Below are 24728 nucleotides of genomic sequence, written 5' to 3'. Positions count from 1 at the left end.
TGCTTTGCTTAAGCATGAAACTTAAGATAAACTACCTTTTGTCCTGATCTTTTACACAAATAATCATGCTGCTCCCAAATAAAACTAAAGTTTAAATTGTTTGGATACAACTGAAAACACTCTTTTGGTTTGTTTGTTTGAAGTCATTGGAAGAATACTGTGAGAAAACTCTTTAATATGCTTTCATCAGATTTTTAATGGTTTATTAGGAGTGTTCCAGAAATAATACAAGCACATCTAAATGTGTGGTAGAAAAGGAATAAGCTGTGGTTTATCCTAAGTACATGTTCCAGACATACTAATTTCTTGAGGTTATCATGTTCTTAGTCCCTAATTTTTAAAAGATTTATTTGTGCTACCTCTTCACAATTATTTCATGTAATTCTGTTAAATCTGCATCTCAAGAATTTAAAGTTTCTTTGTGCTTAGGATAAATATTTAGTCACTGTCTCTTCCTTCCCCTTAACCAAGAGTTAAAAGTAAACCTATAAAACAATGGCAGTATGAAACAACTCACTGGCAGTAATCAAACTGGAAGCAAGCTGGTGCTTAATCAGAGGAATTCTGCTTTGGTGTGCACATGCCTTAGAAGTAGCTGTTGGAAAAATTAAAAATTAAAGGAGAAATCTTCCTGTGAGTAATAAAAGCACTGTCCTTTGGCAGACAAGAGACTATGGAAACTTTGGTCTTGCATTAGGGGATAATACCAGCTTCTTTAAAATATACTTTTAAAGCAGAATTTTCTCAATTTCTGCATTCCCTCCTGTTTTATTCTTTTCCCCTTCTCCTCCTTGAGTCTTTCTCTAATATTCACTCCTGTCCCAAACTTGTATACAGTATTATTATAGCCTCATGTTATAAAATTGAAAATTTTAAAATGAAAATAATGATTTGTAATAAAAAGCCTGACAGACTAATTACAGTATTGCATTAATTATTATCTTATTTCTGCTCTGTTCCTCTCACAGCTATTTTGGATCTGGGGTTTGGTGTTTTTTAATCCCTATTGACACCATAATTTTGTGAGAGAGCATATACTGGGGAACGATTATATAAAATCAAGAAATAAAAACGGTCAGATAAACAGTTGATTTCTAAAATGTTGCCTTGGACATGTTAGTAACAGAATGCAAATAGTTCTGTTTAAATGTGATGCTTTGTGGATCTTTTGGTGAGTGTAACACGCATGTACTATATGATACAACTCTTGAAATCTTCCATTTCTGGATATCATTATAGCATGTACTAAATAGCAGTCATTAATTCAGAAATTTGTGCATTGTGCAGCTAAATTGGTACATCATTGATGCATTTTACTTCTGAGTTTTATTTTTTCTCCCAAAATGTGTGCAATTCTTATAATGATTAAGGTATAGATTGATGTCAGTGCTACAGTATAGCTTCAAGAGTGCAATTTGAAGCTACTTTAGAAAAATACAATCCTTTAGACATGGTGAAGCTGCAGTTGAATGGAAGTCCTATTAGTGGTGAATTTCATGTAAATATTAATAAGGGAAGAGTTCATAGCAAATCCTGAGTTTGGGAAATTGAGCATGATAATTTGCTGAAATGATGTCTGTCTTAAAGATATGCAGGTGCAATAATTTTCAGTTTTTATTTGAACTTTTAAATGGTGCAGAAGGTACACGGGTTAGTTTTTGAGCAAAAAAGTGTGTGGAAGTTCTGGCAAATACCGTTGTAAGGAAGGAAGGTAAAATGAAAGATGAATTGGACTGAAAGACTGTTCAGTTATTTAGGATAGGCTAGTTGCATGGTTTTGTTGTTAGAAGTCTCAAATTATGTTGTCTTAGTTTCTGCACATGGCTGGCTGTCTTCACATCTTAAGGTTCTGGGAATTAGTTTCTGACAGTTTGCTTTGGTTTCCTTTTTCAGGATGCTTCATCTGCAGACATTCGGAAAGCGTATCGAAAGCTTTCACTGATTTTACACCCAGACAAGAATAAAGATGAAAATGCAGAAACGCAGTTTAGGCAAGTAAGTGCAATGTGTGGCAATAAAAGTTTCCAGGGAAAATAGAATTGGAATTTTTTATGATGATGTTACTTTAGTAAGTGCAGTGGTACACCTTTGAAATTACTTCAGTTGAACATTGACTTATATTTTTCTGGATGTATCTAGGTTAAAAACAAGTACCCTTTTTTTCCGAATTACCTTGTTGAATTAACTCTGATTTAGTATTTATCAGTATATTAAAAATAATATGAACAAAATACTTTTTAGGAGGAAAATGTGTTTTACACTTTATGTAAGACTTTATAAATAGTATTTTCAAAAGTAGTAGGGAAAACCTCTAATTAGTTCCCCATGCAAGTCATATATAGGCATAATTTAATTAAAATTTATTTCAGTTTTTTAATTTGCACCTTTTGAATCTTTACGGAGTGAAACCACAAGTCTATTGTAATTAGCTCTACCGTTGAAAATACACTTCTGGGGACTAAATATAGGCTATTTAAATTAAGTAAGATCTTTAGGATGAAACAAATGATACCTTTTATTTGTAAGGTGTAATTGAGACAAGACTCTGTTTGACAGATACGAAGAGGGGAAAAAGTCTTTTGTAGGAGTTGCTTGTTTGTATATTTGACGCTGTATATGAATATGTCACTTTCTTTTGCATTTTGAGTTTGCTTCTTAGTGTTGTAGGGGGAAAGTGAAAACTAGCAAAGGTCATTAGCTGGCAAATGTAAAATATGATACTTTATAAACTCAATCTTAAAGTCCTTCGGGTTTTTTTCTGTTTTTGTTTTAGTTGGTGGCCATCTATGAGGTTTTAAAGGATGAAGAAAGGAGGCAGAGGTGAGTTAATTTGCACAGGTTCTTAAATAAAGTATTCATGCCAGTGATATATTGAAGTCTTATTTGACTTAATTGTAACTCTTCAGATAATTTTTTGTCATGTAAGTTTGTAATTCCTATGCAGCTGTTAATCAAATATTGTATGTGGGGGAAGCTGGTGTGTATTGCTGTGTGATACACTTTTTTCTTCTTTAAAACTAGTATTTGAAAGACTTCAAAAGGTAGTTGTTACATTGAGCAATTTTTTAAGCACTTAACAATTATCACTTTGAGTTTTATTAAAGCTGTGGTTGAAAATACAGGCCAGTGATTCAACTGTCAGCCGTATCTCTATCAATAAAAGGTTTGTTGCATGATATTTAGGGATTATTTCCAGTGTATGTTGTCTTTAACATTGTTTTCTGTTGCTTAGTTCATTGCTGCTTCTTTCTGATGTATTATCTAGAATACTGTAAACTCTAATATATACAAAGCATAATTTTTTAAATAAATGATAGTTGTCCCTGCTGCTTCAGGGGCAAGTCCACCAATACCTGAAGAGGGATAGTATTAAGAACTGAAAACGTGAGGCTAATCTGCTTTCTGGAAGACTTACTCTGAATTTTTTTTTTCCTTTTAAGCAGATGACCATTTAAAATAATGAAAACTAATGTCCCAGAATGCTGGGACATTGAAAGTTTTGTTTTTGGGTTGGAGTTTTAGTAAATCAACTTTCAGCTTACAAGTCTTTAAACAGGGCTTTACAAGACATTTCTTGAAGGGTTTTTGGCTTTGTAGATGTCTTGGCAAGAGTCCAGGTTTTGTAGTATAGATTATCTACTTTTTGATAATCCTCTCTTGAAGTGTCATGAAAATTTACCTCATAGAAGTACTTCTGGAAATTTGTATTTTTTTTGTTTCACCTCTCACAAGAGAATTTCATTGTGAAGTTCTACTCAAGGAAAGTTGTTTTTTGTTTGTTTGTTTTTTTTAAGTTAAATACTTTCAGACCACTTAAATTGAGCTATCCACAAAATTTTCCCACCTTTTTGTTTATAACATTGTTTACATATACTTTGTGATGTTGCCTCTCTGGAATTTAGTTCCAGCATGGAACTTCTAGGAATTTCTTTACAGCTGTAACAGCAGCTTTTTGCATGGAACTGTGATGCAGTAGCTTGTAAAAAACCCTGTATTTTTAAGCTTTGTATACATTACAAATGTGACTAACTTACCCAAGTTCTTTGTGAGAATACTGTTAATGCAGTACAGTGATTACAAATGAGAAGTTAAAGCAGCAGTAGATTGTTGAAGCTTAGATTGATTTAATTGTCAATAGCTTATTTGGTACAGAGACAATGTATTTTTCTTGCACAGTGTGGACGTATGGTTGATATTGCTTCTATAGTTGATTAAATATAAATGTAGAGGTTTAAATAGTGTTTACCTTCAGATAATTTTCTGGTAGTAACATGCAGAGTTTAGAAATAACACGTAGAGTAGCAGAGCTATATGGTCTCATTGCTTTGAGAAAACCTTTATCAATCATATTTATTACACAGTCTAATGATAAACTGTCAGCTGAGCTTGTAAGTAGAGTGTGATCTGTCCTGTATCCTGTAAGGCATTGTTGTAGCATGTCCGTAAAACAAGTCCTAAGTAAGTGTGCTAGGAGTTGCTCACCCTGTAATATTGTTTCTACTGTAAAGGACTCATGGATTTCTTGCAGCTGTACAGCAAAGGAAAGGTGAGAGTTGTTGCTTTTTGGGACCTTCCTACTTCAGATGTTGGTGTTTGACTATGCATTTTGTGAGGTGATGGTCCTAGTGGAAGAGGCTCAAAGTTTACTGTCATGCCTGTGCACTAAGTCTCTCAGGGCTTATCAACTCAGGTTTATCCTGATCCCAGAGACACTTATTTGGGCCTGTTCTAACTTGGGCTTTCTGCCAGAGTTTGTAGTTGGTTTTTTTTTCTTTTCCGTTGTCAGTGTGGTAGTTTTTAGTGCTGAAGTAACTCAAAGACCTGATGGGATGAGAGGCAGATTAGTTCCATTTCTTACAAATTAGTAAGTGAGGAATTCTGGCAGTTCAGCTGGGAACCCCTTTACAACTGGACAAATGGTTTGGGGCATGGTGTTACACCACGTCAAGAAGAGTGAGCTGCAGCCTTGTGCTTCTGTACAGTGAAGGCAGCCGTACCTGCCTGCCTCTTACTGTTCATCTCAGAAGTGGTGTAATCCAGCATTGGTGCTGGTGTCCATACAGAGAGTGGAACCAGTAAAGGCAGGAATAAGGTCCTCTGCACTGTATGACTGATAAACTAACTTTGAAACTATAAAACTGGGTCTGATTACACCCTTCCTCCAAGGCTTGGTGGTTGTCAGAGGGGTGTGTGTGTGTACAGAAACAGCATTCTAAAAAGGCAGGTCTGTTGGCCAGCTATATGTGATTATTTTTCTGAAACATTTCTATTTTTATATTTACCAGTGAATTTTTACTTTATCTGATGGCAGAAGCCTTTCTTAAAATACCACGGTTCCTCTACTGACAATTATAATAAAGAGCTTTATAATTCAAATGTGGTTTGTTTTTTTGAGAAAGTTGTATACTTATTGTGAATATACTAATTTTGTTACTACAAAATACAGTAATGTTACTTTTAGTACTTTCTCTTATGCACTTTGATACATAACTAAAACATTCTAATACTGTAACATTAAACATACATGCAGCATTGTTTAATATCAAATTAAACATACATGCAGCAGATCATAATACTTTCTATTTCGTATCCACACTGCAGAGCATGTGAAATTCTGCAGGAAGGTTTATCTATAAGACATATGTAGAGACAAGTGCATTTCCTGGAATATGCTTTACTTTAGGGCATTGGTTGGTAAATCAACTTGAAGATGATAAATTTTATTAGCCTTTACTTTTTTCATAAATTAAAAATAATCAGATAGTTTTACACACTTGTAATTAGGCAAAAATCTTATATTTGAATTTCATTGTTTTGTTACCATTTTAAGGAGCTTTTTTTTACCTACCAGGCCTATCCTCTGTAACAATGTGGTCTTGATTACAGGAAGCATTTGTAAAGGAATCAAGATATACTTGTTTAGAGCAAGAAAGGTGTTTATCTTAGCTCTCATTATAATTAAATGTCTGTATTCATAGGTATAAATTGTTCTGGCTGATGTTTCACTGAATGTCTTTGACAGCTTGAGGAAAAAAGGCCACCAAAATAAAAAAGTGCCAGTGCAGTCTTCCTGTAGTTCAGAATAGATCTCATTAATTCAAGGTTATAGAATATAAACTATATCAGATTTCTGAAATAATCTGAAATATGAAATGCAGTGGCTCTCTTTAAAGGGAAAAGTAAATTATATTAAAATAGATGATACTGTAATTAGCTACTACAGTTAATGAATTCTTTTTTCTTGCAATGTAATTGATTCTACAAAGAGCTCTAGAAACTATTCCATGAAACTTTACAGATGAATGAAATTTTAATAATCTTGCAGTTGGTTACTTGTTAGTACAAGACTAACAAGTCTTCTGTAGAATCCTGAGTTTTAAAATAAAGATTCAATTTAAGTTACAAATGGGGATTTTTTTGCTGCTGTTTTGGTCTTTTTGTTTCTGTACTGGTGCTTTGGGGTTTTCGTAGCTTGCTGACTACTACATTTCAGAGACAACTGGCAGAATACTCATGTCAGAGATTTGCTGCATTCTGTGTACATATGTCTGCAGAGAAAAATACTACAGAGTTTTTTTCCTTTTCATTGTGGTTTTTTTTATGCTTACATAGAGTAAAAATTAATATCGTTTGCCAAAAGAAGAATGATTTGTAATTGAATTTTGAACATAGTTCTTGATGCAGATGGACTAACTATATTTCATAGTTAATACAGGTTTCTATAAAGAAATTCTTTAATGAGAAACTTGCTTTTAATTAAACCACATACTAAATTTAGAAGTCAAGATTTAAAAATTAATAGAAACTTCTGAATTTCAGTAGGATCATTTTCCAGTTGAAAATCTAAAAAACACTGATATCTTTATTTTTCAAATGCAGAGCTTAATTACTATTGAAAGCAGTGATTTATCTTTTAACAGTATATATTCTAAAAAGTAGGTTATAATAGAAGCTATCTTCCCTTAAAATGGCCAGTCGTGTGAGCCATAATGCTCATTGATAGTAAAATCAATAGAGCATTGATTCTGAGACTTAATCCTTGGAGACTGTTGTTCAGAACAGCGGACATAGCCTAGTAAATACAGAGTGCTGTTTAAAGTGTTTAATGCAAGAGACTCTGCTGTCTTAATTTATTTTTTCTTAACAGATAATTTATAATAGAACATGGTTGCCAAATGTTGGTTTGCAATCTTGTTTTACGTATTGCTATATTGTTACCATTAGCATATATGGACCTTATTTAGTCAGTAGCCACGTTTTCAGTACATCAATTAACAAGTCTTAGAGTATAAGAAAGGCAAATGCTTAATAGATTTATAGTAGAATTAATAAAAATTCTTTCTTGATTCTACATGTATTTCTCTGAAGCTTTCAAAGGAAGGGCATCTCTTGTGAAGTCTTGTTAACAAACCTGATTTGTTTTAAAAATGGTTTTGTTTCTAAAAATGTTTTCTTGTATTTTAACAATAAAATGTTTAGCAAATGCATTATTATTTTTTAAATGCTAAAATTTCTACTTAAACAAAAAGCTAGGTAGAAGTTTTAGTTTTGAAATAACATCCTAAGCAATTTTTCTGAACAGTTTGTGTAAGGCATTGGTAGTGAATTCATTCTGACCTACTGGGAAAAGAAAAAAGTTATTACTTCAAATTTTACAATAACGGATATTAATCTTAGTATTATCATGATTGTGATGGAAGATAGAATTTTGCAATAGGAATTTTACTTCTGGTAGCATTCAGAACACTGCAGAATCCTGAGGTGTTAAATCTTTTGCATAGAAATAACAGTACCAACCTGAACAAATGTATCAGGTCAGCTTTTCTAGATAGGCTGAATTAGAATAGATATTTTTTTTTTAATTGAAAACTATTGCTGCTTTTTCTGCTTAAAAAAATGAATTTGATGGTGGAAATTTTTTTTTAGTACATCTCCAAGGTATCAATTTAATAACTATCAAAGTAGCTAGTGCAGTTGTTGCATTTAAATTGATTTACATGTCAAGACTGGCAGTTTAGCAGCTGCGCTATTATTCCTGGATCGGTCAATTTACTTGAGAAAAACCTACTACTGAGTTCTACTGACCTGCATGACAATATAGGCCCTATTTCTATTCCTGTAATTAGGCCTGCGACTAACTCAGAATATTTTTAATTAAAATATTTTGGTCAATGTGTTGCACCAAATTAGGCCTTTCAGTGCAGATTTAATTCTGGAAATGGTGTGATTAGAATATGTAATGAGTTGTGTTCAATTTAAGATTAACAGGTTGTGAGTCTTGAACATACAGGTTTTTGAGTTTACTGCCGAGATTTGTGTTTGAAAATTTACTCTGAAAAGTTAACGAATAGAAAAATCTGTTTGGCATATCTGTGGTTTGTTTATTTTTAAATTGATGAGAATGTACTGCAAATAAGACTCCAGAAACACTAAGATGTATCAAGACATTTTTGTGAAGAAAAACTGGCAAATTGTCATAAAATGGTTTCTGTACAGTCAGCAGTGGTAGTAAAATGAAACAGTTTTAAAATAGATTGATTTTGGAGACAGCTTTTCAAATAGAAAATCAAAATCATCTAGCTGTAGTGAACTTTGTTTTCTAACATAAAAATTAAGCCTTTAACTTAAATTCATATCTGACACAGAATGGATGTTAAGTCTGGCACCATTTTTACCTAACGGATATTGTGCTACAAAAGGACAAAACAACAGCAAAGATACCTCTCCCCTCCCCCCCCACAACTGTGCTTTTAATTTGTAATAGAAAAAAAGATTTCTAGTGTTTGAGACGTTGTTCTTTGTTGGTTATGTACTTCTACCATGGATACCTGCCCACTGATTATTCAGCAGGTAGACAACATCTGCATTTGTAGAAGTCTGTTATTTCAGAAGTGAATGAACTGGGGTGTGTGTGTGTGTGTGTGGGAGTTGTTGCAAGAACAATCGAATTACTCTTTTTTTTTTTTTTTTTTTTCTTCTCCTTTCTTTTCTTTTTTTTCCTCCAAAAGACTAGATATGTTTCCCCAGTGTTTGGTTCTGGATCCTGTTTGTTTCCAGATGCAAGCCTAGGAGCTGACAAAACAAGGCATTGCTCTATTAAAAAAAAAGGGGGGGGGGGGGAAGGGGGAGTGATAAAAAAAAAAATTACTAAATGATCTTTTGTGTGTGTGTGTTACTCAAGTGGGCTGTAGATTATAATTTGTTTTGTTTTTATAATTGGATGGTTTGGCTTACTTCATTTTTAGCTCTCCATGAAAGCCTGTTGTATTCGCTACTGTAGGTATGATGATATTCTGATCAATGGACTACCAGATTGGCGACAGCCTGTGTTCTACTACCGGCGGGTGAGAAAAATGAGCAATGCTGAGCTGGCATTACTCTTGTTCATTATACTCACAGTGGGTCATTATGCTGTGGTTTGGTCAATCTACCTGGAAAAACAGCTGGTAAGTATTGGTGATAAATCAAACTCGTTTCAATTATTAGTATTGAATTTCCTGCAGAATTTTGCATATAATAGGGACCTCTACCACTTCCCCTGTTTTGAATTTGATTTTTTCATATTTTAAAAGGATTATATTTTAAAAGATGATAACTATAGAATAAGATATTCAACATACCAGAAATAGTAATCTTAAAAACTACTTAAAATTTCTAAAATTTGTCATAAAGAGCAGGAGATAGTTCTTTTGGCTTTTAACTGAAAGGAAGAAGAGGAATAAAACCTCTTGTCTATTGATGCAGAATCATATGCTACTATAGTCATGTCTACGGTTTTCCTAAATGTTGTTTAAAAATAATCAAGTTTTATTCATTTAAAAGTCATACTTGATTTGCCTTTGTTCTTAGTGAAATGCTTTTTTTGTTTGGGGTTTTTGTTAACAGGATAGGCATTGATAAGTAGTATAAACCACATTTTTTTTGATTATTTTTTATCATACAAAAATCTATTGCACTTAGACTAGAAAGAAAACTAAGCATAACTTAAAAAAATATTCATACATTAGCATCTATTTACTTTTTTTATTTTCCACTGCATTATTGAAGTTGATGAATGAGAAAGGAGGCAAGTTGAATGCTTTCCTCCTCTTAGAAAACTTTGATTGCTATGGAGATACACATGAGTGACAGAACTGGACTTCATGTGTGTTTAAAGACTGGATACCATGGCAACAGTTATTGTTAAGATAGATCATTTTACTTAATCATGTAGGACCCCTAGATGCATTTGCATAAATGCTACTCTACTGTTTACCCTTCACAGAAGAGTCCCAGTAACATTTGTGGTTTACATGTTAATGATAACCTGTAACTGTAGTTGTTTTTCTACATCAAGGATGAACTGCTTAGCAGAAAAAAGAGGGAGAAGAAGAAAAAAACAGGTGGCAGGAGTACAGATGAAGCCAAACTTGCTGCTCTAGACAAAAATGAAAGGTGGGAAGGAACTCTTAATTTTCTGCATTTTAAAACATTTTATCAGCTAGTGGTTTAGTTCTAATATTTTCTCCTTGCAGCTTTGAAATATTTTATGAGCAAAAAACCTGTCTTTGTAGTAACAGCCATTGCTGATATAAAGTGTGCCAATGTAGATGTGTTTTCAGATTTTGATTTGTAAATGTGTTATTTATTCAGCATATCAACAATAATTGAAAGATAAAAGGCTGAATTGATCGTATCTGGCTTACAGAAGGGTATTGTTTCTACAAGTTGGTTTTAGAAGATTTTACAACTTCTTTTATCTTTGAAGATTTTTGCCTTTGATTACAATTAACAAATGTCAGTTTATTTAAGCTTTAGTTTAATACCATACCAAGCAAGGAATTTTCATGGGGTTTTAATGCTTGTCTGATTTGATGCTTTTTATCTGATTAACTTAAAAACAAGTGTGTTGGTAAAGGCTTCTACCACCATTGTTTGTGAAGAAACACATAGGGTAACAGTGACTTTCAGGACACTCCAAAAGATACCACCATTTCTTCTATTGATTCATAGAAAGAAATAAAGGGTTTAAATAGTTCACACAGTAGGGGCATGAACTGGATCAATGCAGGATGGAGATCAGAGACCATTCTGCCTGTCGTCTTTCCTGATGACATTGGTGAGTAATGCTCCAGTGAACTGCAGATGACATTAATTTTTGAGTATTGTTTTGTTTATGCTGCAGTCTTTATATCTGGTTGTCAGCACTTGTGAACTCTTGGTTGAGGCTTGGCTTGTGTTTTTTTTTGAAACCGAAGTGATTATGTGGCTTACAATTTTATTTTCTTCAAGAAAAGCCCTTTTTAAGAGATTAAAATACAGGGATGATTAGAAGTTAGCTGTTACATGTTTTGAATTCAATATTGAAAAGGCTTCTTTAATATTATGCAGTTACACAGTTTTATAGGAGTTGACAAGTGCTAATCATCTTAAAGGATAATGGGAAAGTTCTAACTTTGAGGTTGTGTGACAGTAATGAAAAACTTACCATTTTATTTGACTGCAGAGTACTGGACAAACCACAGTGGCATGACTTACTTCCATGCAAGCTGGGAATATGGTTCTGTCTCACTGTGAAAGCTTTACCTCAGCTATTCCAGGTAATAGTATTGATTTTAAGTTTTATTACTTTATTTTTCTTTATGGTGTTCTTACATATGATATCAGATATGTAGCACTTGTTCTTAAGAATTTTTTGCTAAAATCTTTGGAGGCAAATTTAATACCATAAATTTGTAAAAATATGAATCGTTTAAATTAATATTAATCTTAATGTGCTAGGGAATTCAGTAGCAGTTCCAGTTAGGCAAAAACTAGAAGAAAAAATTATGGAAGAGGGGTGATACATATTCATCTAATTAGAATAGCAATGTCTTTTAAGCGATTTGTTAACAAAAGTATTTTTATCGCAAATAGGCAAATGCTGTACTTTCATAAAAAATATTAATGTCATTTAAATTTGAGGAAACAGTGAAATTACTTTTTCTGATTAAGTGAGCTTTTTTGAAGTTACTTGGTAATGACATAAATTGATACCTGAAATTACTAAGTTAAAGTAACAAATCATAACCATGCCTTTAAGTGTGGCAGACTTGCCCACAGTTGTGTTTTTTAAATCTGATTCTATAAACTGGAAAATGTAACTGATATTCAGCCAGTGTAAGTATTGACAGATCAGTTACCACAATAACTTTTTTAATATCACTTGCTCTTTCTTTTCATTTCCCTTGAATACACTCATTTGTTTTTAATACCCTTGTCACTGCTAATGGATATGGATGAGGGAATGAAAGGTGGGTTTTACTTTGGTTTACAGAAATACTAGTATTAATTCTGACATGTAAATAGCATCACTGTTCAGTTTCTTGTCTTGTGTTCAAGCTGGAAAAAGACATAATTCATAAATTCCTAAACTGTTTATTGCGTTTATAAGTTTTACTAAAGTCTGGCTTTTCAGCATCTGCTTTTATAACCTTAAACTTTTCCTACAAAGAAATGCAAAAGTTAGTATCTCTTCCTCTTTTAAAAGTTTTCTCAGAACTGTGTGTCTATTTTATTAAAGAAACCTTTCTTTTTGCAAGTTTTTAAAGCAGAAATTATGGTGTTTAATTAAAATAACTGTTGTGTCCAAATTAAGCTTTGATGTTCATCCCTCATTGAGGTGAGTCAGATGGAAAAGAATTGAGTTCAGCAGTTGCTGTTGCTGCATTTTTGAAACTTCCTTCATATTTATAGTACTTTCCCTTTTGCCTTACTTGCATAATATTAAAAATACTACAGAAAGTAGTAAAATTCAGGAAGAATTATAAACTAGGATGACTTAGAATCTTTCTAAGCAGTCATTTTCTCATTTTTACAATTTTAAGACAGTATGTTAAGAAGCTGGTGTAACAGGCTTCCGATTTGCTATTCAAAAAGCAGTTCTTATGTCTGCCAGAATATGCAGAAAAGGTGAATACAACAGATACGGTGTTCTGCATTTTGTAGATGCCTAGCCAATTCCTCTTGCTGTGGTTTTTAAATCAGTTAGCTTTTTCCCCCACTACTATTAATTTATCTAGCAACTCATGGAAAATGGAACCAGGAAGCAGGGATTTGGTGGCCAGGGAAGCATGATGCAGAGGAGTTCAGAACAGAAGGGCTTTGAGCATGGGGGAAGTGATGGGGTTCTAGAGTAAATTGCCCCAAATTGCACTACTGCTTAACTCCACGTTTTATGGTGTTAAGATGACCTGCTGATTATGTAAGTTAAAATACAATAAAAATATAAGTAATCTTCAGGTAACTGAAATAAATTACTGGAGTTTATTATTTAACAATACTTGAAGTATCTACTACTTCTGAAGAGCGTAAGAGCAGCAGTGACCTCATGTTGGAGATGATTTTTGAAACAGCAGTTCAAAAGCTACCTTGTATGTGGTAGCTAGCCAGCTAAAAAGAGGCCAAAGGATGTGTCTGAGTTGTATTTAAGGTTTTAGCAAGTTCTGCCTTCAATTACTAACATAACAGCAAAAAGATAGCTGTACTTCCATGATTGTACCCTGGTAACAGAGATCCTGTTTTGATTATAAGTACTTTTCTCTTTGATAAAACACTGACATAGGCTTGAGATTTTATTTAAATGCTTTTAGTGTACGTAGAATCACTAGGGCAGCTTATCTAGAAGATAAAGACTCCAACAGATACTGAGTAGTGTTACATATGCTAGTTACACATGCAAATTATTTAACAAGGTGTTACAATGGTTGACGTAAGGATGGCTGCTGCAGATTTTAGTTGTTTGAGTTAATCTAAATGATTTATTCAGTCATTTAAGAGCCAACAAATTATTTTCAAAGTTGGCTGTTACTCATCTGCAACTAATGCAATTGTAGATTAACTTCTAAAAATGCAATCCGTGTGTAAATGAACCCCATTTGGGACAGAAAAGGGTGAGAATTAGCAATACTTTTAATTAAATGTTGCTTCTGCCACTGAGTTTTTTTCAAAGCCCTGTCAGTGAAATAGCTGAACTGCTTCCTCAAATTAAGAAAACAAAACTGCCAGCCTCTGTACACAATTTCTTCCTCAACGGAATCTATTAAAAATCCCCAAACCAACCCAAACAAAAAACAACAATAAAACCCCAGCAAACCAGCAACAACAACAAAAAAAACCCAACCAAACAAAACCCACAAGATGTCAATTTAAACTTTTTGCAAGATCTTGCTTGGATTCCTTCTACCTAGCATCCATCTCTCCCCCCATTAGTTAATGTGAATATTCTACTTAGAACAGCTCTGTCTGAGGATTCAGGTTGAGCTCCTGTCCGTGCCTGGCTCTCATTTATCCAATTGAGTGTCTTTCTTATACTTCCCTTCCTCCTTCAAAATGTCAGATTTCAGAAGGAGGCACTTAAAATAATTAAGGTGGGTCTTTACTGAAGAAAAGTGCTTTGTTTGCATGCCCTTCTGATGGCCTATGCCATTTTATCGTAGTCTACATTTTGTGTCAAGAAACTGGAAGAAAAATGGATGAGAGGAGGATGAGAGAAATGATTTTTTTTAACTATTGACAATTGTATTTTGAGAGAGACTATGTAGGTTTTATATCCACACATGTAGTTTAGTTAAATTTGGGGGTGAAAGCAGCATCTTTAAGCTTGTTTGAAGAAGCAAAGAGAAAAGAATACATAAAATGTATCGTAAATCAAATATCTGTGGTGTGAGAGAAATGTTAATTGGAATGTAAATTACACTTGACTATTACCAAGTTTAATTCTTACAATGTAGGCTCAATAAAAAGGTAGAAAAAGAATGCAAATTGTTTCTAAGGTCATTTATAGTTTACTCCTTCAGCAGAATGACCTGGAAGAAGGCTATGTATTTTAAAAAAATAAATAAAAGAAGAAGGAGAAAAAAAGAAACAGAACTCAATTAAAATGTTTATTGGAATGGAAAATAGTTCTTACAGAGAAATAAACCAGCTGAATATACTGTGCAAGAATTTCAGTTCAAATGGTGAATGTAATAGAGTAGACAGTCGTGTTAAGTATGCTTTTGGTTAGTGGGAGAACAGTCATCTATGAATCGTAGTTTATTCCCAGAACAGCTGACTAGAGTTTTTTTCTTTGGATGTGCAGACATACAACTTAAGAAAAGTGGTCTGTCTTAAAAATGTTGTTAAATATTTTTCACAAAATATTTCCTTCAGAAAACTGAAGGTAGGAGTGTTAGTGTTCCTTTCAACTACTTTTCCTCCACCTTGATGTGGTGAAGCTTAGCTATGAATGTCTGTATTTTTACACTAACTTCATTAATGCCAGTCAGCACTAGGAAATATTTTTTATTAGTGAAATTATAAGTCTGCTTTTGGCCTGACTGTAATGAAGCAGAAAGCGTTTTTGTTTGGTTCAGACAAAAACGGATTCTTGTTAAAAAAATAGTTTTCTGTTACCTTCTATCTATAATAGTGTAGGTGTAGTGCATACACCCTAGCAGTGAAGTGCTGGAAGAACTTCTGGTGGCTTGCCAGTAATGAGAAGGCAGTTCAAGCTCAATATGTAATTGCACTGGGTATAACCTAGTGAGATTATCAACAAAGCTTTCAATTACAATTGAAACTTTTGTTTATAAAGACCGTAGTGTAGCGCAAAGTGAATTAAAACAAAAAGGCCAGTAATTTATTTTTATGTAGACTACCAGATGGTAATTACTGTAGCTGATTTAGTAGCCTGGAATAGATTCAAACTAGTGACCCAGAGGTGTTTAATTTCTTGGCATTTTTTCGTCAGGTTTTCTTTTAATACATGATTACATTTCAGCACCTGTTTGGAGATGGTTCAGCTTTGGCCTTAAATGGATTGGCAATGTGTTATTAAACTCAAGAGGCTTTGCCAGCAGGGCATCTCCTTTGGCAAAGTTAGCTTTTAAGCGAGATTTGATTAGGTCAGCAAACATTTATGTGGGTTGTTTTTGTTTTCACATATGACTTTATATAAAATCATCATGTGAGATATTAAAATAAAATTTATTGCATTTAATAATGTGTGCCTTAAAAGATATTTTTGAAGGTGATTACTCAAGTCAGTAAGGTTAAGTATCTCCTTAATTCCCACTTTACAGGGTTTTGATGTGTTCCAACTTACTGTACAGCACCAATGTTGATATAAGTTGCAGGGAGCAAGCAGTTGCAGGACGTGTGGCACAAGTGATTGCCCATTTGCTCTGTTTCTTGCTGCTATTTTGCAGCTGCTGGGAGAACGAAAGTAGGGATGCAGCTCTTGACCCCAAGGTCAATTAGAAGCTTAGAAGCAGGTCAGAGGAGAGTAGATGGTAAAACAAGTATTCTGGGTGTATGCAAGTGAGCAAAAATAATTTATGTCTAACAGGGTGCTGTCTGAGGCTCTGGAGACAGAATGCGCTTTGCTGCATAGTAAAACGTTTAAATACAGATAAGACACTATTTGCCTTTAATTGCCTGCTGTTCTGTGGCACCCAATTTTGTTCTGCTCCTTTAAATCACTTTATGTATGTCTGCATATCCCAGCACACGTACGTGTTAGAGGAGTGTAGCTTCGAGAGTAGCACTTGTACATAAGGTGATACTGGCTCTCAATTAGTGGTACTGTTCTGTTGTGGTATGAGGTTTCACAGGGTGTGAATGGGTCCCAAGGAGGCCTTGCAGTGTTGGCCTCAGTTCCCCCTTCTGGCTGCCTTTGTTTCACCACTGTGGATGTGGAACACGCAGCAGATGCTGCTGGTCACCCAGTGCATCCTAGGCTTGGCTACACACAGCTGGAAAGCCTGGCCACACCTGGTATTATTCCAAGGTCAGAGCATGATTTTCTGATTATAAAGGAGGAAATAATGCAATTCCTATTTATTTACTACTTTGCCTTTGAGTAAACATGTAAAAATGCCAAAGAGAAATACTGTTTAATTCTTCCTCTTTTACATTATTTCTTGGCATAACATGTTGGTAATACTAGTTTATAAACCCATCCAAAAGAGTGTTTTCACTGTGGTATAATGGCTGGCATTTTTATTGCACAGAAACAGCAAATTGAAGGTTAGATGTTGCTGTAAATTTGACTTTTTTCTCTTTGGTTTTTTTTTTTTTTTACAAATTATACAAGAACCTGTACTCAAAAGACCAAAAAATTTGTTCATGAAATTTATACAAGTATTTCTCTTAAGTCTGTAGATTGATTTAATAAGAATTAATGCACAGACAATTATTTTCAATGTACTGATTTGAAGTATGCTTGTGGGAAAGTTTCCAGTTAACTGTAAATTCTGAGGGGATGTGTTTTGTTTGTATTAGTCCCTCACCCAGAGAACTAAAATGTGAAGTTGATTCTATCACAAAATCTGTCATGAAGATTCACATATGGTCAATACAGCAAGTTTTTTCTAATGTTTGTCTTATTTCTCCTAATCTCTAGTCTTCTTGAGGTAGACCAGAAAGTCAGGAGGACTAACTGGAGAGGAGGGAAAAAGCAAACCACAAATCAAACAAACCAACAAAACCTCATCACCCTCCCCAAAATTCAAGGAGAGGGCCAGAGTGACAGAGTCTTACTCAGAACTGAAGTTTTTAGTTCCAAAATTAATACAGTTTAAATACTGTATCTGTTGATTTGAAAACAACAAACAAAACAAAACACCAAAACCCCCAACCAAACTCCCAAACAAAAACAACCTTAAAAGTCCAGTACCAAGATTATGTATTTCTGCGTAACTCAAGTCTAGCTTTGTCTTGGCAATCTCAAATTTATTGACATGAGAACTTATATAAAAGGAACTGAAATACAAGAATTTTTCAGTATTCTTGGTTCTTATTTGGGCTTAAAATATTGAAAATACATTAATTGATTGTCAATTTTTTTTCTTCCACAACACTTTTTTGAGAATTTTGATTAAATATGAGGGTAATCACAGGAACTTCTTATACTTTACAGCGGAAATATAATTTAGAAATATATAATAGCAGAATTCTGCATTTCTAATACACTTTTTTATGTTATGTTCCTTTTTAGGAAGTGTATATTTGAAATCATAGTATAATAAACCAGCATATATTAACCCTCTTGATTATTCTTTTTGCTTAACTACATGCATATTGCTGCTTTGATGGTGTAGAAAAGTAATGTATTTGTGCTGATGTTCTTTTTTTTGACAACTTCTCAAACTCTTGCAAATGAGAAAAAAGTATTTCTGATTAGGTAAGCTAGAGCTTCTAGTTAGAACAGTTCCAAGCTTTGCATTTGTGTGTCTTTTCTCTGTCCCTTTCCACCCCCAGAAGGACAAAAATGTTGCTTTTTCTTACATTTATCACGTGTTGAAGGTGAAGTGTACATCAGATAAAAATTTTTGATGTTTCACATATGTTGAGCTGTTTGGGGAAAGATCCTCTGAAAGAGAAATCGTTACTGCATCTTTGGGAAGGATCACCAGATTGGAGGAGCCTGTATCTATATTGCCAATGTTTTTAGGGCCCTAAAATTTTTGAATTGAGGCAAAATGACTGCTTAAATTTGTCACTTTGGAAAAATCTGAACATAAATCTGTTTTGAAATACTTTTTACTACTGAAACTAAATAGGCTTGAAAACAAGTATTCCTCTTTAGACTGATCCTGTTGAAAACTAATGAGGAGTGAATTGAAATGTGCTTATTTGTGTTAGGGCAGAAGAAGTTTTATTTATTCAAAAACTTCCTTTTTAAACTGTTTTCCAGTGTTTTTTCATTTTAACTTACAAGGTCTTATACCCATGTAGTTTGTGTCTGTGGCTAAAATCTTTGCTCAGGTACGTCTTTTAATTTCTCTTTATGACTTGTAGAGCCATTTCTTACGTTTTTGTAGGAAAGATTTGGTTTTCAAATCTTCAGAATCCATGTTGATTTTTTTTTCTTTGTTTTTGAAGCACACAAAAATGTATACATATAAATGTGCAGTCTCCCCTTTTTTGTGATTATGGTGTCAGCCGTTATAAACTGCCATTAATAAGATAAAAGAGTAATGTTGCCTTTGTTACCTGCGTATTACTCCATTTGCAGTGATAATCCATTTTATATCTGTAAAGCAACAATACTACTAAATTTCATTTATGTGCTTCTGACTAGTTTTCTTTGTTGTTCAGCTATTGTGTCTCATTTTCTTCTGAGCCACATTTCCAATTGTTCCATGATTGACGTGCTGGAGAGATTGACAGTTACCCCCTAGTGCCTGCTGTCAGGAGATCCCACAAGCAATAATGGATTTTACACCAGAATTTAGCATCAAATATTGGCTTTCAGTGTCAAATGGGTTAAATTTAAATGCTAGTTAATTGTAACCAATTTGAAATCATAGCCTTAAACAAAAGCATTTTTTGGATGTCAATATGTCTGTGTCCTGTGTATGCCAGGCAACCCAAATATCTCAAACTTACAGCAGAAGTTAACCATTACATTTATGGCTGTTTCTGCTTCTTAACAATGCAAATGGTCCAAAACTGGAGAGTACAAGAGCAGTTTCCGTAAGTGATAGGGAATTCATATTTCAGGTAAACCAAGAAGACAACCACTGCTGATCGTAATTTTGTAATTCAGTGTTTTAACATAGGAACTGAGTATGGTTCCTGAAAGTCTTCGTATCTGCTGTTAATGATAGTCCTCCTGTACCACCTACACATGGGTTTTTTTAGCCCCAATTCTAATAAACACACCAAAACTCCTTTTTCCCCATCTGTAAAACCAAAACTGTAAGCATGTGAGATGCCCTCATCTGTTATGTTCCAGCAGCAAAAAGTTATGTCAGGTTTTCAAATTCTGTGCACAGTGATCTGTGTAAACCTGGCAGAGCAGTGTAACTTCCCATTTCCCATACCCAAATGTAAAGACAAATAGAGAGCAAGAAGAGGTATTTTGGAAGGAGATGAAACCTTACTGGTCTTTTCTGGGAATTTGTGAGAGTTGTTCTTCAGGCATGCTGACTTGTATTGGTGAGACATCTCCACAACACTATGAAGTTCTGCTCAGAGCTGGATTTTGATTCTGTCCTGTGTTTTCCCACTGCCCTCAAGTATCTTTGAAGGGGTAGATGTCAGTGTAACACAAAGAACTGTTGTGTCATGGTATCTTTTCAGGAAGCAATGGGTTTAGATGACCTCTATCATTAGAGGTGGCAATAATTAACTCAGGTTTTATTTAAAAAATTTATTAAGATGTCTTATGTAATTTTTAATGAGACGAGGTTTTGTTCAAATTTATGATGTTAGTTCAAATTCTAAAAATATTAAAAAAAAGGTATTTTACAATATGTTCTACATTTAAATCAAAATAACCCTCTATATGTAAAACATGGGACTATTAATGTAATAAGAATAAAAATATTTTTGGCTATAAAGTACTAAAATTAAGTTTTTCTAATACTAGAATTAATTTTTATTTAATACAATAGAATTTCTGCATGCTTGGAAATGGCAAATAATGATTTGTCCATTTTGACTTTCCAGATTCATTGTTTTTGAATGAGTATAGAAATCTCAAACTGGTAAACGAGAGTAAGAAAACTCTCCATATCTCTTCAGCGATCTGGTTGTTCGTATTGGAAAGCTTTCAATGCAAATCTATAATTACTATTTCATCAGATTTTGGAAATGTACTTTATTGTGAGATTTGTGACAGGACTTCTAGTTTTATGTGTAAACTTGCCAAATAGATTTCAGATTAGAACCTAATCTAATCCTTGGAGAAAAAACTTAATATATTCAACACTTTTAATAGCAATGTAGAAGGTGATTTTTTTTTTTAAAAAAAAAACCAAACAAAAACCACAAAACAAAAAACCCTAAAAAAACCCCCCACCACCAAATCCCCCCAAAAAACACCAAAACAAGTTAGGTATTTTGGAACATGCAGTAAGTGTTACCATAATAAGTTCACACTAAAATGACTGCTGCCTAGCAATTGCCTTTGTCCCTGCACACACTATTCTAATTTAAAACTTTTCTTTCTTCCTTGAACTTCGAGATTGCTAATGTGAGCAGAGTGGGTACGTTGACCTCTTAGAAAGCTGTAGGTAGTGATCAGAAATGTGTTTTCTAACCATTTTGCTTTTCAGGTTCTCATTGATCATCATAGTATACAATATCAATGCTATTACTTTAAACCTTCATTATGCAAAAATTCTACATTCTAAACAAATACTTTCAATACTGAAAATTGTTGTAACTCAGAGAAACGAATATGTGTTAAATTATTTTGCAAGGTTAACTGAGAATTTAAAACAGAGCCATTGCAATAACTTGCTTGTATAAGGATGCTAATGCCATTGCAACATTTTCTTAAAGGATGCCAGACAATTATATATAGAATATAAAGAAACAAAAATGAAGGCGAAAGAAGATGCCCTGGCTAAGGCTGAACTTGAGACACTTCAGAGTGAGTTTTTACCACTGTCTTAATAAAGATGTAATATGATATACCTACTACACAGGATGTATATGAACAAACATTTTTATAATCTTCTAAAATACATGCTTTATATATTTCTGTACAGCTGTTAAATAAGCTTTTAATTTTCTGACTAATTATGCAGTAGGCTGTGGGCTTATTCCTATAGAAGCATAAAACTCTATGTTTGATAGTTATTGTAACAAAAGCATACTTGCTAGAAATGTTGCTTTACAGGAGAGGGAGATCTCAAACGTATAGATCTTGGAAGTACACATTTTCAGAAGTGACCTTTTGAATTTTGAACATTCTTGTATTCTTTGTCTGCAAATATTTTTTTTAAATTATGTTTAATAATTCTTTTGTGTATATTGAGTTGACTTTTGTGATAAAAATTGAATGTAATTTGAATTTCCAGAAGCATGGATGCAGACTTTGGAGGTTGATTCATGCTATTGTTGAAATAAAGGCTTTAAAGTCTTTACAGTCTTTTATAAGACCAGAGAATGCAATTAGCATTTCCCTTAATAAAGTATTCAGAATAATTACAGGTGACTTTTCTTTCAATTATTTGCTTTTGACAGTAGTTAAACCTAACCCTCTTCTGAAGACAATTTTAAAAGTTTTTTGTCTGTTTGTATGTGTGTGCTTGCTTTATTTGCTGTACTTAAGTGCATGCTTCTAAGTTCCTTTATTCTGACAAGTGCATCGAGTGTCCTATAATAATTTACTAGCTTTGAGTATGCATAAGCTTTTAGGCACTTAAAATACAGCTGCATTATTTATATTTACAAAATAGCTTAATTTTATAAAATCAGCAAAGAGATCCAGTTTCAGCAATAATTCCCAATTTATCTGTAGCTGAATCTGTTTTGAGAAAATGGATAACATTAGTGGCTCAGTGAGAACCATGGACCCAGGCCAAATCTAGCAAAAGAGTGTGTTTAATGCTTGTTAGGGAGGCCTGCCATTATGTTTGAGATACCTACCACAACATGGGCTCTTGAAAAGGGTCCTGACTTGGGTTATTACAAACTTGTTAAATTGTCAGATAGTAACATATTGCTGTTGTTCAGAATAGCTGGCATATGTTCTTCATTGAAATCTGTGAACTACTGTTTTAAAAAGGACAAGTTTTTGAAAGCAGCAGGGCAAGTGAAAGTATAAAAATATTAAAATTGTAGTGTGCACATTCCTGTGCTTCACTGAAAGACAGTGTGTGAACTTTTCAGTATTTCTCCTCTGCCAGGTGTCATGTAAGAGTCGCTTTTTTTGATTGCCTCCAGTAGAAGTACCCACACGTGAGAGGTGCAGGTTTGGCATGCTTCCCCCCTCCATGTCATCCCTGACCTTTCACAGAAGCACCATCCTGTCCCCTGTCGTGCTGCTGGGTGTGACATTGGAGCGTGACCCTCATGTCTGCCAGGTGACCCAATGTCACTTGTGAGAGCAGGGGCCAGTTGGCATCCTGCCCTCCCTCGGTAGGCTTCCTGGCAGGGAGTAAGAGGAAGGACTTAGAGTCACTACCTGTAATTAGCAGAGTTTGAAATTTGGCACAGAATTAATTTGGTCAGCCATAGCAGTGCTGTTGCTGGGCAGCAGAATGAGCTGTCAGTTACCTTTTTCTAAAAGAAATGACTCTGAGGAGAAGAGCAAGTGATGCATCTACGTATCTATAGGCAAAAAGTTACATACTTTTGTACTGAAGCTTGCATGCAAAGCATCTGTTAAATTTGCTTATTTCATTATATTGTTTTGCATTGTCACTTCATAATTAGCATAGAAAGGTTGTAAATCACCAAATGTGCATTTTGGTTTTTTGTTTGCCTCCATTCTTGTTAATTTTAGAGACCATCCATGGAATTCAAGTTCACAATGGCAGTTACATTTACTCAATTAGATAGATGGGTCTCATGCAGATTAGCAATAGCTGTTTTACAGTGCTTGTTTTTTCATGACTTAATTGCTAGTTTACCCCCATGTCTACCTGCTTTTCGCTGAAATGGTGTGGTATTCTGTAGGCAGCTTCAACTAAAAACCAGAAAAGGGTACTGGAGGAGGAAAATATAATTTGCAAAGTAGGAAAGAGAGGACATTACAAAACAGTATTGGGATATGTCATTAAAGTGCTATGTTCGGTAAGGAGTATGAAAAAATAATTTCTTGGTAAGTCAATATTATGCCAATTTTGATTTATTTTTCTGGCCCTTTTACAGTGTTTTGTATCATTTCTTAATCCATTCAAAACTGTCATTAGTCCCTTAGTAAAATATAACAACTTTACCTCACAAAAATATAGCAACTTACAGTACAGACCTTATGTTTCTAGGGCATGTGGTTTTGTGTGAATTATGGATAACTGGATGGTTTATGTACAAAAATAGAAATGGTTTGCCTTACATTTTCTGATGCTCTTTCCACATTTAGATACCAGGACAAAAAAATTATTCTAAAATGAAAGTGCTTTAATGAATAAAGTTTCTGTTAACCTCTCACTGTAACATCACACATGTATAATCCCTGCATCAGGGAATGATTCTGTAACAATAGATAGTCCTGTTCCTCATGGCCATGTGATGTAATATACTGAACTGAGTAGTCATTACACTGCAAAGGCTTAGGGATGCATTGTCAGGACAGATGACTACCAGCTTTTAAACTTAAATGGCAAGATTTGAGTAGTTACCAAGACAAATTCTAGAAGTTCTGCTGGTCCTCTTTCAACCACGTGCATTTTCTGGGGGGAAACACATCTATTTTTCTTTCTATATATTTAGCTTTGGTAGTTTATGTTCTCATGTTTGTTTTCCCAGACTTTGAATGTAAAGACTTAAATTTATTTTTAAAATACGCCTTTTCAAAGAAATAGCACCTGCTAGATATTGCAGGTGAACTCTTCACTGGTATCTCAGTTACCAGACATATTTGCATTGTAGATCCAGAATTCTTGCCCTGATGTACAAAGCATCTAGAATAATAATACATGGCAAGAAGCTATTTTGTTTCTAGTTATAAACCATGTTGAGTAATACTTTGTTCTTTTGGTTTTTTTCCTTGCCCGCATCATTCAAGCTTTAACTGAACTACAAAGTTAGTAGCCCTATAGCTGCATGACTAGCCTTCTTTCTGTATTAGGGCTTTATGATGGTATCTACAGTGGTGTTTCTGTCTCTGTATAGAGCTTTATAGTAAGGCATGTCTTCTTACCTGAATACCTGCTGTGAAACATCCAGAACTGTAGTGAACCCTTTAATACATTTGATCAAGTTTGGTTAGGCTTGATGGTTCTCCCTTTCCAGACAGCTTGGAATACAGCATGCTGCTTGGGTAG

General features: G+C 34.0%; 1 protein-coding gene across 1 annotated transcript in view; it reads left to right on the top strand.

Annotated features, from left to right (window-relative positions):
* DNAJC1 (DnaJ heat shock protein family (Hsp40) member C1) overlaps positions 1-24728 on the top strand; it is a 113403-nt gene that overhangs the window by 38103 nt on the left and 50572 nt on the right. The window contains exons 2-7 of the mRNA XM_055806260.1: positions 1894-1995; positions 2774-2820; positions 9281-9446; positions 10337-10434; positions 11486-11579; positions 21295-21385. Coding sequence (XP_055662235.1) covers positions 1894-1995; positions 2774-2820; positions 9281-9446; positions 10337-10434; positions 11486-11579; positions 21295-21385 — 598 coding nt within the window. The remainder of the gene's footprint in view (positions 1-1893; positions 1996-2773; positions 2821-9280; positions 9447-10336; positions 10435-11485; positions 11580-21294; positions 21386-24728) is intronic.

Source organism: Falco peregrinus, chromosome 5 (assembly GCF_023634155.1).
Source record: "Falco peregrinus isolate bFalPer1 chromosome 5, bFalPer1.pri, whole genome shotgun sequence".
Taxonomy (NCBI): domain Eukaryota; kingdom Metazoa; phylum Chordata; class Aves; order Falconiformes; family Falconidae; genus Falco; species Falco peregrinus.
This window is presented reverse-complemented; position numbering and strand designations above follow the sequence as displayed.